At 38.5% G+C, this 17,190-nt stretch overlaps 1 protein-coding gene across 46 annotated transcripts in view; it reads right to left on the reverse strand.

Moving 5' to 3' along the window:
• The window catches only part of madd (MAP-kinase activating death domain), a 72,030-nt gene that overhangs the window by 42,876 nt on the left and 11,964 nt on the right, over positions 1-17,190 (reverse strand). For all 46 annotated transcript variants that reach the window (XM_065267636.2, XM_065267622.2, XM_065267621.2 and 43 more), the window contains exons 2-4: positions 9,092-9,277; positions 6,511-6,788; positions 3,406-3,739 (exon numbers count right to left, since the gene is read on the reverse strand). In XM_065267636.2, coding sequence (XP_065123708.1) covers positions 3,406-3,739; positions 6,511-6,788; positions 9,092-9,150 — 671 coding nt within the window. In that variant the 5' untranslated portion in view covers positions 9,151-9,277. The remainder of the gene's footprint in view (positions 1-3,405; positions 3,740-6,510; positions 6,789-9,091; positions 9,278-17,190) is intronic.

Raw genomic sequence — 17,190 nt, forward strand, 5'->3', positions numbered from 1 at the left:
GTAAAGTCATAACTGCTTCATCTGAAAACTCCCACCGCTACAGCTGCTCTCTGAGAACATTCAATGATCTCAATCTGTCATACAGCCTGTCTCCACCAGCACCACTCACTCCTGCTATCCATCTTACCATTTTTGTCCTCTCTCTTCCTGTGTCTCATTTCATCTTGTCTTCATCTCTTTCCTTCTAGCGTCAATTTAAGGTGTCAAAACCACCGAGACGTCTTAATAATTAACCTGTTTGAGATTCTACATAGTTTCACTGCTCCATATTAATTTGGGGTCACAGATGCTAATGAAGATGATCTTAATTCTCTATCAAAGCACAATTCTGAATCAGTATTTTAGTATGACACATGGTGCCTTTCACCATTACACGGTTGCCTGAGTCGTGTCTGCTGCAAACCCGCCACATGGGAAAAGCCAAGGTCACTGCAGTACTGAGAGAACATGCTGACTGAGTCACAACAGACATTTAAAAGACATTTACGGCGAGGTCAAAAGACACAAATCCCACATAGACATGGCAGATTTTTCCTTTTTCAGAGTAATTTCTAGTAATAGATGATAATGATTGGACCATAAGTAAGTTCTATTCTTAGCTACGATGCAAAGTGAAGTGACTTATTGCTTATATACGGCAAAACGATGGCAGTAGAAGAAACTACAGTTGCAACGAGAGGGAAAATTCTTGGCCGGAACCAAATAAAATGAAACATTCAGCCGAATGTCGAATATCGAACATTTTCCCAATTATTCTAAAAAACATTTCACCATTGCACAAGTGGCGTTTTTTGAATGTGCTTTTTTACTATATTAATTTAGCATTATTAGACATTATAGGTAGAGATGCACCAATATACCAGGCAATAATCTGTATTTTTCACACTATCGGCGATCGACAGATAGTTTAAAACAGCTGTATTTATAACAGCCATTAATCATGGATGATATAGTGTCAATCAAAAGAGACCAAAAAAAAATGCAATGAATTTAAGCTCTGTGTATAGACGGTTTCATCGGACGCACGTGATACACGTCTGGATCCGAACCTTACTTCCGGTTTCATTTTTTTAATGGTCTGACTAGTTACTAAACTGATCTCTTGAACGAATGCCTCGTCGAAAATAACAAATGTTTTGGTTTCCTAGGTAATCTATGTGTTGTTTTTTTGCTTGTTATATAAATAAACTACGTTTAAAGAACTCTGTTGTTATTTATTCTTAGCGGAGTTTACCGGAAGTTACGTGCGGACCGCTACAGCCGCTTGTTTATGTTGTTACTGCTGAAACGGTCTATAGAAAATGTAAAGAAACATCACTGGTTTATTGTTCAATATTAATGGTTATATGAATGCATAACATTCAGAACACTTAAATTTGGTTAATACAAGTTAATTTAACCACCAAACTATCTGCATTAGTATTGGCAGATATCAGTCTGAATAATCGGGGTTTGGAATCGGTGGGCCTTATAAAACTTGGTCACTTAATTCGGACACATAAATCCGTCTTGGCTAAATGGATATTAAAACGACCTTCTATCCGTGCACAAAGTGCAAATACACTTTTTATTAGTACGCATTTAGAACCTTACAACAGAATTATTGTAACACTTTGTGCAACAAGAGACGATATGTCCTCAATAATATATGCGAAATTGCCCTTATTGTTAGTGAACTAAGGCTTTGTGTAGTAAATGTCGCTCCATCTAAAATCAGGTGATGTCGATTTACTACTAATCAAAAACTGGCTTTACTGAAGAGATGCGCATGCCAATCCCTAATACAATAGCTACACATCCTTGAATTCTTGCCTGGCTGCCAAACCGCTCTTTGCACAGCAGTGATCCATGCTCGCCGTCTCCCCTTGTCTTTGGAATTCGGAAAATTTTATATTTGACAAGGTTTTTGTTCCAGAGGTCAGTTTAGCCACTAGCCAGACCAATAAACAAACGCAGACCGGAAGTTACCTTTGGGCCAGGCACGTAACCATGGCAACGTGTGTGCGTCTGATGGTGAAACCACCTCTTCCATCAAGTAATGCAAAGACTATTTGCAGTTAGAGCGACGATATTAAGAACAAAACAACTCAAGTAGTTGTCATATGTGTCACAAGAAGACATGCAAAAACCAATGAGATGCAATGTTATTGACATGCCTTCATATTCCCTTTATTTTATTATTGATTTTCCATATTACTTATTACTTATCATGCTGACCTGTATTTTTCCAAGGACATTCAACAAATCAGTCACTAAATAAGCTCAAAATAGTAATCTTTTTTTGCCACTTTTCCCCAGTTAAGATAACATGGTGGCATTTTAAATTATTTATCTTAAGTGAAGAAAGGAAGTCTTGTCCAATTGGGATGGCAGGAGGGTGATCAAATTTGAATGACCTATTCCTTTAATACAGAATCAATATGAGATGCCAGCTGTGTATTCATTATTATTTACTGATTTCAAACACAGCTACAACCACAACCATTCTTCTATATGCAGTAATAATGGTTAAATGCAAAAAAAACTTCAGTAAATAAGCAAATAATACAAATCATTAAAGCAACACTATTAATACTTCAGCAGATCTTATTTTCAAACCGTGTTCAGAATACAAGCTGAAAAAAATTTTCTCAACACATGGAGAACATCAAAGAGGTTCGCCAATGCAATTTACCAGCAAACAAATTGAGGCCCGCAAATATGACAGTGGCTCATATTGGATGTGGTTGCTAGGCTACGCAAGAATAGACTGTGCCGAGGAAAATCACAGAGATAAAAACCCCTTCAACTCAATGCGTATTGATCTGCGCTGGAGTGCTATCGCACAGATTGTTTACCAATAGACACTTAAGGGTTTAGTTACCAATTCCACTAAGATATGTGAATGAGATACTGTTAAAACCACTCTCTCTTCCTCCCATGCCCCAAGTCACTTATATAACCCTTTAGAGGAAAGCCATCAGCTCCCCCCAGCATTCTTCCAGTCATTTTAACACTTAACACAATTCCTCACACTCTTTCCTTGTCACTCATCCCTCTCTTTTCTGTCTCGCGCGCTGTCACACTATTCTACACTTGTGACTTCTTTTTATAAAAACATCAGCACCCTGTTATTCATCATTTTAATCACCGTCACAGCATTTCACAGGATTAAACAACATACAGCCCTTCAAATATTTTCAACAAACTGCAAGTGAACTTAAAAAGGGCATTCGCAAATAAATACTCACTATTTACTCACTTTCAAGTTTCATGTCCCTGACGTATCTGCAGTGAGATTTGGCTAAACGTCAAGGTCATCAGACATTGCATCCGTGAACAAATATTATCTTGCTGTTCTCAAGGGGAAGTTACAAGCGTTGCTACATAACCCAGAGTAAAGAATAAAAAGCAGGCCGTTCTCACCGTTGTGTGGCCTTGCCGGCACCAGGCCTCTGGTTGAGCCGCTGGCTACAGCAGTCCACCATACGCTTGAGGATGTAGAGACACTCCCTGAACGTAGAAAAGAAAGGGTAGTGGCTCACAATACACAAGGACGTTAATGTGCTGTTCCGGTTCTGTGGTGCCACACGGCCACTGCGTTTGGATCGAGGCGACTTTCCTTCGTTACCAATCTCGCCTGGTGGTAAAGTCCCGTCTCCTGCAGGGGGCACTGTGGATTCCCCAGGGAGTGTCAATGTGGAGGGGTCGGAGTTTTCTGTAGCTTCCACTGCAGGGTCTGTCTGAGGGGGTTTGTCTCCTGTACAAAAAATATTGAAAAAAGGTCTAAAGTGAAACTTTATTCTACAGCCAATTGTGGCATTAAAAATGGGTTGTAATTAGTTACTTGTAACAGCCAGGCCAATAATCAAGTGAACTGACTGAATAAGCTTAACCTTAACAATGTTACTGACCAATTGTCTTTACAGTTGACAGGGATAAGTGTTGGCCTTGATTTTGATTTATAGTGTGTGCTTTTTTATCACATTACTGTGCAACTCTTATTTATCACAATGTCTTTTTAAACAATAAAGAAAGATAAACAATGCCTTGCAATTTTCAGAATAATACTGGTTTAATTTATGGGCACATTTTTGGCAAATAATGCTGTTTACTGCATTTTCCTATTTTCACTGTATTTTTGGATTCACTGTTAACTCTTTCAGCAGAAAGAAGTTTAAGAGAAAACGCTTCCCCGCCAATGACGAGATTTTCCGTCTTTCCACAATACCGCTATTATCCACCAGGTGGCAACTTTTTAAACCCGGAAGTATTGCCCTATGGTAAGCGGCTGCATGTCCGTGTCTGTTTTAAAGATCACTCTGAATGGGATCTCTATGAAAAGTCCGTCACAAAAATGGAATTATCTCTGCTTTTTGCTCAAAATATGGTGTTTTTGCAGAAACCTACCCATATTCAAAAGCTGATTACAAAAGAACCACTGAAGGTAGGATGAAACGTTTTTTTTGGTTGAAAGCAGAGGGTCTGTTCTTTCATTTGGTATATTGTATGTTTATATATTTAAAGAAGAATATTTTCTGGAGGGCATTAAACTTTGGTGAAAATCATGAAAAACGCTGGCGCTGGCTGGCAACTTTTTTTAAAAACGCTGGCGGTGAAAGAGTTAAGCTAGTCTGAGCAAGCAATCTTAACCAAGCAAAGTATCAATATGTGACCCTGTCCTAGGTTAAAGTCTCATAATCTAATTTCAATTGCTTATTCAGTCATTGATTTCACATTGGTTTCAATCTTTGACATGGCCTTACTCAGTCAATATTAAATATATCAAAAATATATTACCCTAAATAACAAAGAAATGCAGGGTAAGGCTGTACAATATATAGATATCAACTTATTATCGCACATCACAATGATTTGCAATAAATTAGAAATTTAATTTTAGTAACGTATGCTCAAAGTTGTCGATGTGGATAATATACCGTATGCTCCAGACTATAAGTCGCTATGGAGGATAAGTCACATCAGTCAAAAATGCGTTTTGAAGATGAAAAACATATATTACTCGCACTGGACTATACGCCACATTTATTTAGAAAAGGATTTCACAAAATCAGAGCCGAAGAACATACATTTAATCTGGAAAGGCAAGTTATTCAACTAAACAATAGCACAAAACAGCAGGCTGAATAGGTGTCCGTACATGTTAAAGTGACATAAGTAGTTATTTACACGAACCACAATAGCATAAAGAACATATCTGGAAGGCTAAATAGGCCTAATTATATATTACATTATATATAACATATCTGAATAGGCTAAATTAACACGACAAGCCAAATCAAGTTCAAAAAGGTCCCGAAGTCATTCCGCATCACTGAATCCATTGAATTACATAAACACAGAAGCAGCATAGAGCGGACTCTCGCGGCTGAAGACGGTAATCGTTTCTCTTGGTTTATATGAAATACTTTTGACTATAAGTTCCAGGACCCGCCAAACTATAAAAAAAGTGTGACTTATAGTCCGGAAAATACGGTAGTATCTAGCACTTGGAAGTTAAAGGTAGGGTAACACATTTTGAAAAATGCTAACGGTAGCCACTTAGCAATGAAATCCCGATCCCACCCTCAAGTCAAATCGCCATCCAAAGTCACGCCTCTTTCCAAACACATGAACACGCAAAGATCAGACGGTCACGTCTCATTTACCAGTGAGAAAACTTTGCAGTACAAAGTCGAATAACACTTCAAAAATAACCAAACAACTGGTTTAAATCAGAAGTAGTTTAAGCACACCTTCGATTGTGTAGACGTAGTAACTATATCGTTATGCTAATCCGGAAAACGAACACAAATTTCATAAGCAACACAATGTTTCATCAAAGTAGAATATCTGAATCCATCTCAATACAAACATATCGCGTACCTACCTTACCAAAATAAACAGTGCAACGACCCTTTCAGACCCTTTGCCTCCTGTAGCTGTTTGCATCTCGGGGTAAAGCAGTAAAGTTACCGATGTTAATTTGGGTTTTTGTTCTTGCTGATCCAGGCAGTTTTTGCTGTTGTTGTTATAAAAGATGTCTTTCATTGTGTGCCTCCTGTGTTGGTTGTCAATTCAGCAGAAAAGTTTGCCGTTCGCACTGTTTACAGACACCAGGAGGTGAGCGCACGTGAACACGCCAATGACGTATGGTCTCTGCGTGGATTCGCTGCGCGGTGGGCATTCAAATTACGCTTACGTATGAGGGACAAAAATGGAAACGTCCATTCGGACCGAAATCTATGATTTGTTGAAAATGTTTTGGTCCTACGCCTTTCACAGATGACATAAATTTCTACAAATACATTTAAACAACTTAACACAGTGATTACTATCAGGATGTGAGGAGACTTTTAACCAGCATAACAAAAAATGTTTCAGGATCAAATCTGTTACCCTACCTTTAATTGGGATATGCATGCGTGTGTAACGCAGTGATATTTGTTTTTACTTTTTTATTTGTTTGTTTACAGACGAGCCACAAGACGAGCCACAAGTAGCTCTTGGTGCATGAAAGTGACATCTAACCTTTTCCTTCGGCCCGTGGGCGATGATGCCCCTTCTGGAAAGAGCGGTAAAAGTTAAGGCAGATTCCATAGCGTGTGATGCCCGAGTCTTTGTCAGTGAGGGAGAAGACAAAAGAGGTGTCATCACGGAGGCTGACCCGGCGTTGGCGGATGCTCAGGCAACCCTCAGGCTGGCAAAAAAAGACAACGTCAGGCGGCAGAGGGAAGTCGGTGTGGTCCTCTAGGGGGTAGCGTCTGAGCAGCTGAGGCGTTTGTGCCACACTGTCACTGCTGGGCTGCCTGATGAAGAAAAACACAAAGACCACCGTGAGAGGACAGGAGGAAAGACATTTGACGTTTATCAGCAACACAGTTTCTGAGTTCTGTGCAGGCACATCTTTTGATGACCATCGGTTAGGACAACAATTCTGAGTCAGTGATGCATGCGTGGGTAAGTCACCGGGGGTACTTTGATTAAATTTTTTTGAGAATTAACCTAGTAAACCTATTAAAATGATGACGTGTGTCAGTGTTAAGGATATATGAATAAATCTATGTTGTTCCCATAGTATGTATGTGAAGTTCTAGCTCAAAATATCATATAGAAAATGTATTATAACATGTTTAAACTTTGTAGGTGTGAGCAAAAATGTGCCATTTTTGGGTGTGTCCTAGGGCTGGGATAAACGATTATTTTTTTAACGATTAATCTAGCGATTATTTTTTCGATGCATCGATTAATCTAACGATTCATTTTGTCAGTCCGATTCGACTTCGATTCGATTCGATTCTCGATTATCTCCCCATTAATTAACTAATAGCAAGTTATACATGTTGATTTACATATCTGAATGTAAACATTTCAATATATCTTTATTGCTCTTAAAATTTCAAAATAAAAAAAGACTATACAAGTGCAAAATAATGCATTCTTAGACAGAGGTAGCATTCAATAAAGCATTTGTACTGTACATACTGTGCAGTTAAGTAACCGTATAAAAATCTCAAGTTCAAATTACTTTATTTTACATGCATTTATGAGCAAAACCTCTTCAATGTGCCTTTTGATGGTCTGTGTAATTTTTATAACTAGATTTGTTTAATCCACATTGTTTTCGTGCTGTTCTAGTCAGATATTTAATGACAGATATAAACACAATTATAGACTTAAGAAGCACATATATATTATTAAATCTCTTTCTCTTAAGTTTGTTAAGATAGATTAGGACTCATTTACTGCTGGACAGAGAGTGAATGAAAGCGCAGTCTTCTGGCAACAGTGACATATTTCATTGCTTTCTGTTAAATTGCTCAAATGACTGTTTAAAACACACTTGGCATCACATTCATGATTTTATGGTAAAATGACACTTTTTCGCGTAAATCCACGAGCATTTAAACCATAAACAAAGCACTTTCACTTTAATTGAGCGTGAGCAGCGCAGCAGAACCACGCAGAAACGATTGCAGCACTGTTGCTACAGAGCCGCCCAAGTATTTGCAGCTGGCTCCGACCTCCGTTTATATCCGTTTCGAGCCGCGAGCTCGCGCTGCTCATGCGGCGGGGTGCATGCTTGTTAACATGGGCGCTGAAAAAACCACGCGCCGCGCGGCCGCAGGCACTGCTCACCCTTGCTGTGTGAAACAGGTGTCATGAGCAATTCAGTCCCCCCGAGCAGCCGTGAGCAATTACTGAAGCCAATTGCGTTGCTACTACTGCGCCGCCTTTTTGGTTCTGACGAATCGACGCGCATATTTTGCGTCGACGTATTTTTTGCGTCGACGTCGTCGATTACGTCGACGCGTTGTCCCAGCCCTAGTGTGTCCCTTTAAATGCAAATGAGCAGATCTCTGCACTAAATGGCAGTGTCGTGGTTGGATAGTGAAGATAAAGGGGCGGTATTATCCCCTTCTGATATCACAAGGGGAGCCAAATTTCGATGACATATTTTTTCACATGCTTGCAGAGAATGGTTTACCAAAAAGTTACTGGGTTGTTCTTTTTCACATTTTCTAAGTTGATTAAAACACTAGGGACAAAATTGTAGCACTTAAACATGGAAAAGTCAGATTTTCATGCTATGTCCCCTTTAATAAATATTGAAACAGTTTGATTTAGTTCACGTTAGCTAATCCATTTAATGATGTTAACAAAAACAACCTCATTGTAAAGTGTTACCTGCTAATTTATATTCTAGCTAGCATATTCTAGTATAATACGAGTTAAATGCTCAATTCAGGTTTTTATGTTAAGGTTAAAGGTTTGAGGGAGTTAATAAAGGCAGTAACTGCTTCACAAACAAATTACCAGGTTCTGCCTTTTCATCTCCATCATGTTATGACCCAATAACCTTCTTCCTACCTGCTATCACGACTGCATCAAGCTGCACCTTGATAACATACAACCACTTTAAACATTAACTGACATTGTATACCCAAGGCACCTGGAACACACCTGCCGTGGTCATATACTAACATAACACAAAACACAATCAAATCTCCCCAATTCATTTCATCTGTCAACAAATTTCTTCCACACCTATACAAGCACACATCTGGGCCATACGGTACACACACACAAACACACCCACAATCTGCCTTACCTGGCTCCAACTACCACCAGGTAGTCCAAGAGGCGGGGACACGGTTTCTTTTTCTCCATCTCGGTTTCGGGCGTGTCTCTAAGTCATGGCATCCGTGCCAACAATCAGCTCTTAAGCAGGCACTCGTCCAATTAAACGCAGCAGTGTCCAATCATTGCAGACTGTGGTGTGCAAGAACAGGTCCTCCTGGAGGAAAAGCAACAGTGATCATTACAAGAGCAATCCATCATACCTGTTTCCCTGCAGCATAAAAAATATTTTTGAATCTCACTTATTTTAGTAGACCTTAAGGGGACGTGTACTTTTAGGGAAAGTTGGGTAAAAGGTAAGACAAATGTGTTTTCCACTAAGTAAAAGTTAGAGGCGATACACATAAAAATATGATTAAATAGCCACATGTAGAAAGCAAAGTGTCATACAATAATCTATATGCTGCATATCCAAGCCTTAATACATCTTGACAGAAGGCTCAGCAGCAAATGTAAACACACACAAACACACACACACACACACACACACACACACACACACACACACTTTATAAAGCTAAAGGGACTGAAGCCCAGCTGTGTCCTCACCGCATGAATTTGCCATTTGTGTTGCTTGCATGCTATATGCATGCACACATGCCAGAATGTAAATAAAAAAACCAGGTCAGATTTCCGACAGTCCTGTCAGTTTGGTTTAGATTACAGTGAACAATTCATTCAGTAAGTTTATTAAGTAAACCTATTAGAAGTTAGATTAAAATTGCTGCACCAAAAATAACAGATAATAATCAATTCCATCATTTAAGTCCCTAAGCACAGCCCTAAATCTAACACAAATATCAGATTTCTTTTTAGCAAATGTCGTTCCAGAACAAATAAGGTTGTTAAACACACATTATAAGCATCATGAATCCGGGCTATTACAGAGTTTTCATTCTGACACTAACCAAACTCATTATGATCATCACACACACAATGAATTAACAGACAGACAGGAAACATTAAGACACTCTTGTGAGAGGTTCATTATGCAAATGAGAGCCAGACGCCGTCTCAAAATTGGATGTGGCTCACTGCATTGTCTGTGTTTTCTCTGTACCTTTTAAAACTGGGTCAGTTTCCATCTAAAGCACTGGATGCTTTGTTTCATTGGTTTTTAAGGCTGTTTTGTAAGTTACTATTACCCAAACTTCCTATTACAGCCCTACAAGATAACAAACATAGAAGTAGAATATCAGACAGTGGAAAATGTCAAAATATGTCTATGGCAAAATCTTTTTTCACTTTGAGAAAGATGCAAATTACAAACAAAAGGACAAATACAATACAAGACACTTTTAGGTACAGAAGCATTCAAAACCGAAACTGAATAAACTAATGTGAAAATTGGTAAAATTGGTAGCGAATGAATGTTAATCAAACAACAAATGACTCACTGACTGATGTACCTTTAATAAGAATTAGTGGATATTTAATTCATATAGTGAGGGCTTGGGAGCATTTTATTTTCTGACACATATCCAATTTTCTCAGATTGTGTTTACTGATTATGTTGACAGGATGTTGTTGACAGAATCTTGTGTACATTTGACAGTCTAAGCATAATAAGACCTGAACGAGAACGTATTATTTCCGTGCTCACATGCTGTGTAAAAAACAGATAAAGCCCTTAAAACAAGTCCCTACACAGAAGTGATGGTGTTATGCAATACTGTGTAATTCTTGCAGTTGCATCACAGCGAAGTAAAAATATAAAACGTGAAAAAGGGGAATCCGAGGCACTCTTCATATATCAAAAAATATATCAAAAAATATAAGCCTTTATTAAGACATGGCTATATAATTAAAAACATTAAACTGGGCAGCAACCCACGCGTAGCGGCACAGATAGCCTTCTTCAGGGTATGAAGTATAAATATATTTTAGCTTATTAAAGAAAGAAGGAATCAAAAAAAGTCACACAAAATGTTTTATTCCTTTCTCAATAAATAAATGAATTAAAATTCTCTGTCTGTCATGGCCCGTCAAGAGTTAAATCAGGTCAAAAAGGTTTAGCACTTAACCATTCTGAATTTTATTTGACTTACACTCTCAAAAAAAGATACAAAACTGTACATTTCTGTTGCTTTGTTACAGATATAAAATATAATACAATGTTGTACCTTTTTGGGTACATTACTGTACCTTCAGGACCTATTGTGTACCTTTCACCTCTGAAGACCTGGATGTCCACATACATGGATATCACATTTTTTGATGTTTACACCATAATACTTAATTCTGTGTAACTGCAACATGTTGTACACAAACATGGACAATTACACTGCTTCATGTTCAAAGAAAAATATTTGGTTATTATTATATTTTTTGGTTCTTCCTAACCCCCAAAAAGTTGGAAGAACTGTGAATAAGAAATGCAAACCAAAGCTCAGGTCTTAGGAGATTAAAGGTACAGTTAAATGATTGTACCTCTAACATTTAAATGGTACAAAATTTGCCCTTAAAAACGTACATAATATGTCTTTATGGTATAATACACTGTCAGAAATAAAGGTTACAAAACTGTACCTTTTCTGTCACTGGAGCTGTACCCTTTGAAAAAGTACAGCTTTGCACCTAGGGATTTCATTTTAGTACCTCAGAGGTACATACTGGGACCAAAGAGAGCTTTTAGGACCTGAAAAATACATATTAGTGTCTCAAAGGTACATATTGGTGCTAAATGTTTACATATCTGTACCTAATAGTCCATACAATTACCTTTTTAAAGAGTGCTGCCCCACTGACAGCTAGGGTACATATTTTGACTTTTTTCTAACAATGCCAGTCCTTAAGGTATGGTAATCTACCCAAAATTGTATTCTGTTTTGTATTGTTGTAAAGGTACCAAACTGAAACTTAGAGTACAGCCCCAGTGACAAAAAGGTACAGTTTTGTACCTTTATTTCTGACATTGTATTGTACCCCAAAAGGTCCAACATTTCAATGTGTTGTATACCCATAATTGAACAAAAATGAACCTTTAAGAGTGACAGTGAATACCCCAGTGACAGAAAAAATACAGACTTTTTTTTGGCAGTGTATACTCTTGTGCTTTGTGTCCAAAAGGTAATTTTAAAAGAAGTTATATTAAAAGAAGTTATAAAAAAAGCAATATAATTGTTAAAATACTTGTAAACGTTTACAACTGATAAACATTTGATTGCCTATTCATAATAGTGAATGTTTATTAGTCTGTGAATATACACATATTTACAGTAAGTCTTATTGTAAGTAATTAAATGAGTAACCTGGCTCATAACAAAATTATTACACAAGTTCTCTGTCATATTTTAATTTTAAAAGAAACAAAAATACTTTCAAACATTACTATTAGTGCATTTGAATGACGGGCCCATTCAGCACATCTGGTCTGGTGGACACAATGTACAGTAGCAGAGGAAGATAGCATGAGAGAAGCCTAAAGTTTCATCCAATGACTAGCAGCTTCTTTTTTATGATGTTGCACTTTCTTTTACTCTGCCATTCACATCAGCCCAGAGGGTGAAAAGAAGTGTCAGAATGAAGGACAGAAGATGGCTAGATTGTGACTAACACATCAATAATGTCTTTCCTTGAAGCATCTTCTAACTCATCTGGCACCTGGACCTCTCTTAAATCACAGCTCAAAGGCAAACAGACCCAACGTGAATCACCTGCACCAACAGAAGATATTTATATGGTCTTCAGGATGTCTAAGGTTAGCTGAAAAACATTAGCTTTATCCAGGACCGCACTGAATCCGCGCTCTCAGATAGCCTGATTTTGGTGTTAATTAAAAGTCCCTTTTCACACATAAGAGTCTTTACTGGTAATTTACTGGTAAACTGCAGTTAACAGGTCATGTGTGAACAAAATCTTTCTGCTAAATCGGTGCTGTCAATTTACCAGTAAGAGAGGTTGTTGTAAGGGTGCTTTCACAGCTATAGTTCGGTTCATTTGGTCCGGACCAAAAGCAAAATATGATACATGGTAGCTTTTTAGCAATTTTGGTTCCATTTCACACCACACTGATTGCCCTGGTCCGCACCAGTTGAAACAAACCAAAATGCAGTCATGTGATAACATCCACATGATTGGTCAGAATCAACGTGCTGGAAATTCTAACAGAACCCCCGGAAGTAAACAATGAGGGGGAAAATAAAGAGAGATGACCGTGCACTATAATTATGCTCCTGGTTGTTATATACTACATAGTTTGTATATAGCACTCTAGGCAAACTATTCATTTCAAGAATGAAGCACGGATTTCTATGAATCTCTGCTGCTCCAGGTATGTCTGCGACCTGGCATTGTGCTAATATTGCTAATAGAAACTGTCAACAAACACATCTTCCCCATTACATAATGCACAGCGCAGCTGACTACGGCAGCTTGTTTAGTCCAAAAATTCACAGTGGCTTTGCAGTTAGGGCTGTTTGATCTCAGATCGCATTCTCACCACAAACAAACCGCTCCAGGGTTTGTTTGAAAGCGTACCGAGACCGCCACTCCAAGGAGGTCTCGGTCCAATTGTTTGGTCCACTTTTAGTGCACACCAGAGTTTGATTGCTGCATTCTCACCTGCCCAAACAAACCACAACAAGTGAGCTATCGAACTCTGGTACAATTTAACCAAAAAAGGCAGGTGTGAAAGCAGCACCCTAAGATTACCAGTAATTTACCAGTAAGCGCTAGCCTGGCTAACACCAGACCAGTCTCATAGAGAATGAGAAGTGGTCTGGGAACCATATGCTCATTTCTCGTATTTGAGGCGTGGTTTACGAATGCCCAGAGCCGTTTATTGAGCACTATGAATGTCTATCAAATGTGTCTGTACGTAGCTCATAGCCAATCGTTTCAATTTTCCCAGATGACGTATGCAGAGCGACATAAATTCAAAAGTAAACAACTTTTATCGGGTACGAGTGCAGCTGAAAGCTATGCAACTAACCCAGTAGCTGTATATTGTATTGAAAAGCAACAAATTTTAGTGGCACAACGACAACCAGAGTACACGCATAATGACAATGATATTAATAAATACCACTTACCATTTATAAGTTAAATGTACTTCGACGACGATGCCTAGCAGGTTGGTCCTATAAAACTCTGTGTTTATCATGTCTTGCCATACACAAACATCCTTCTTGGATATTTAATAGCCCAGTTTAACGCCAAAAGTTGCTCTTTTTTAAATAAACTTGAGTTAAAACTACTTAGAACACTATCAAAGGCATTGAAACGTAACTTCGCGTCTGTAGCCGTGTTATAACAAATAACAAAACTGCCTCTGTGTGCCGGGTAGACGTCGTCATCCGTCCCCGTTCTGTGATTGGTTCCCTATTTCAGGGGCAAAAAAGGGCCAGAGTTTCCATGCTAGACTTGCAGCGTGAATAAATTTGCGCGCAAGGCAGCATGGGGAAACCCAGGCTAGGTAAGCACTAAGTGTGAACAAAAAATATAGATAACGTTATTTAGAACGGACGACGTCAGAGCACACAGACAGCTTCAGGCCAATCAAAACATTTTGATACTGATGACGCGTTTACCCCCACACTGTTTAAGTAAGTTTACACACATGCTGATTTTTGTAAAACAACTTAACAGGCTGTACACCCTTATCTGTTTGATTTTAGCCCTAAGCAAAGATACATTTTTTATAGTCTAAACCAAAAAATGCACAGGTAAAAGTCACACTGTGCCTTGTTCCCAACTTAATTGTCTGGGTAATTAGGTAACGTAGCGCGTCCCAGATCTGACCACCTCCCGGGAATGTATGCCTGTGGAAAACGTGACAAGATCTACTACTCTGTCAATCCTAGCGCACCAGCCTCATGGCTCTACAATCAGGCTCCGTTAATGAGATTCAACACTGTCGCCATGGAAACCAATACAGCCTCCTTTCATGAGCACAGCTGTGACGGCTATTTTAAACAGACAATACACTGCCCAATCATCATACAGACAGAAAGACACTGAATGGCCTATGGCCGATAAAAATGCAAAAAAGTGAGCAAGGGTAATTGCTTCTTCCCATTATGAAAAATGAACAAACTAATGTCTTGGCTGATTATAAAATTACAAAGGAATCCTTCAATCTATCCAACAATGACCCGACTGAAGTTTATAATTTTTGTATTTTCTGTGCGGCTGTGGCACTAAAAGGTTTTAAATAGTCAGAATTGTCAGAGCTCAGTTTGTATTACTGTATACAGACAGAAGCAACCAAAGAGCTTTCCATTAGAGAGAACAGTACAACCAAACAAATGTTTTTCTCTGTCTGACACTCAACAATCAGGGAATGTGTCCCTTAAAAGCTTTCTCAACTCCTGAGGCTGCTTTTCTCTACTATTACTCATGTTTTATGAGCTTCTAAGGCAGCTTGACCAAAAAATTATTATACGGGTCTAATCTTAGAAACATAACATTTCATGTTTGACATGTTTTGCCCAGAATTACATAACATCACTTTTGTTTTGCTGGTAAAAAACAACAATAATTTTCCAGTTACAATACTTAAAAAGTAATATTTACATTTATATATATATATAATTATCTTTGGCATATTCACTAAAAGGTACAGCACAGGGTTTTTAGCGGCATCTAGCGGTAAGACTACTAAATTACTTAAGACTACTAAACTACCTCAATTTCGAAACCAAATCTGAAGCTACGGTAGCTGACACAGTTTAAGGCTGTGGCTGCATCCGAAACTGCGCATTGCGACGTTCGTCTGTTTTAGGACAACTAGTTTGAATAAACGAGCAGACACTGATTAGCAACTTGCTCTACGTTTATTTAAAACTAACAGCAAAAGACATTTAGCTGCGAATGTGCTTTCAACTCTATCACTGAACGACCCCCACCTCTAAGCCATCGTTTAAAACAAATGACCCTTCGCAGGGAGCTTGATTGACAGGTGATGTGACCAATCATACTTCTTCGCCATCCAAAGCAGTCAGGAGAGTTAGAAGATTAACATGGGAGGATTTGAACTTGAAAAGAGAAGTGTACTGACGCCTTTCCGCGGTTAAAACAACATGTTTATTTGATGCTATACATTAACTAGAAGAAAGAGATGATTTGAAAGGTGAGCCTTGTTTAATATGTTTAATATCAAAAGTAACCTGGTCTGTCCTGTGTGTCAGTGTCCTCTCTGCTCCGCGATGTTTTTGCGTGAAAACATGGTGGGGCGTGAGAGCAGCGTATCTCGTCGGACATAGCGACAGTAACTAAGGTGGGTCGGGTCTTTGCGAACGGTCAATTGACCTGATATATTCTCCACTTTCATGAGTCATCTGCACATCTCACTTATGCTGTTTTCCAAAGGATCAAATACAGTTGGAAACGATGTAGACCATTAATAACACAAACTGTTAACAATTGTTTTTAATCAGTATTTAAAAATTCTCTATGATATTTTTATTTTTTTAATAACACTGTTTTAGCGGTTATAGAGTTCCAATGACGGTGTTCAACCATAACTGTCGGTCTCACGGTTATATAATCACCGTAACAGCCTTACATAAGTCGTCATCACGTCAAGTCATACCAGCACGAAAACAGCCGCATCGCCGCAACGCCTTCTATTTTTCGTTGGATAACTCCTCTCCTCTTCTAACGAGAAGAAGTATGTCATCCGTGTACTTTTCGCATACTGTTTTTGGAATTCTATGTATTCGGACATACTACTGGCTATGTCTACTACTTTTAGCTTACTATATAATAAGGAAGTAGGCAGTTTCGGACGCAGCATGTGTCTTAATTCACTTTCTAGCTCCCGAGGTAGTGAATCAATATATCGTGTATGCAGATTCGGGCACTGACCCTAGCTCACTTCACATTGGGACACGGTTTACTTATTTTCCTGTGAAGAGTCTGCTTAAGCGCGTTGTGTACACAGCTTTTATTAATAACAACCGACAAACCAACATCTCTAAAAAAAACCTCCTAAAAAGTTACACACTGAACCTTTAACAACAACTCTTTTCTTAGTTCACCAAGAGAGAATACTGATGTGTTGTCACTACAGTACACCTTTTTTGAAGCTTGATTCATTTTTTTCGACATGTGCTAATGCTTTTATCT

Source organism: Paramisgurnus dabryanus, chromosome 2, assembly GCF_030506205.2.
Source record: "Paramisgurnus dabryanus chromosome 2, PD_genome_1.1, whole genome shotgun sequence".
Classification (NCBI taxonomy): domain Eukaryota; kingdom Metazoa; phylum Chordata; class Actinopteri; order Cypriniformes; family Cobitidae; genus Paramisgurnus; species Paramisgurnus dabryanus.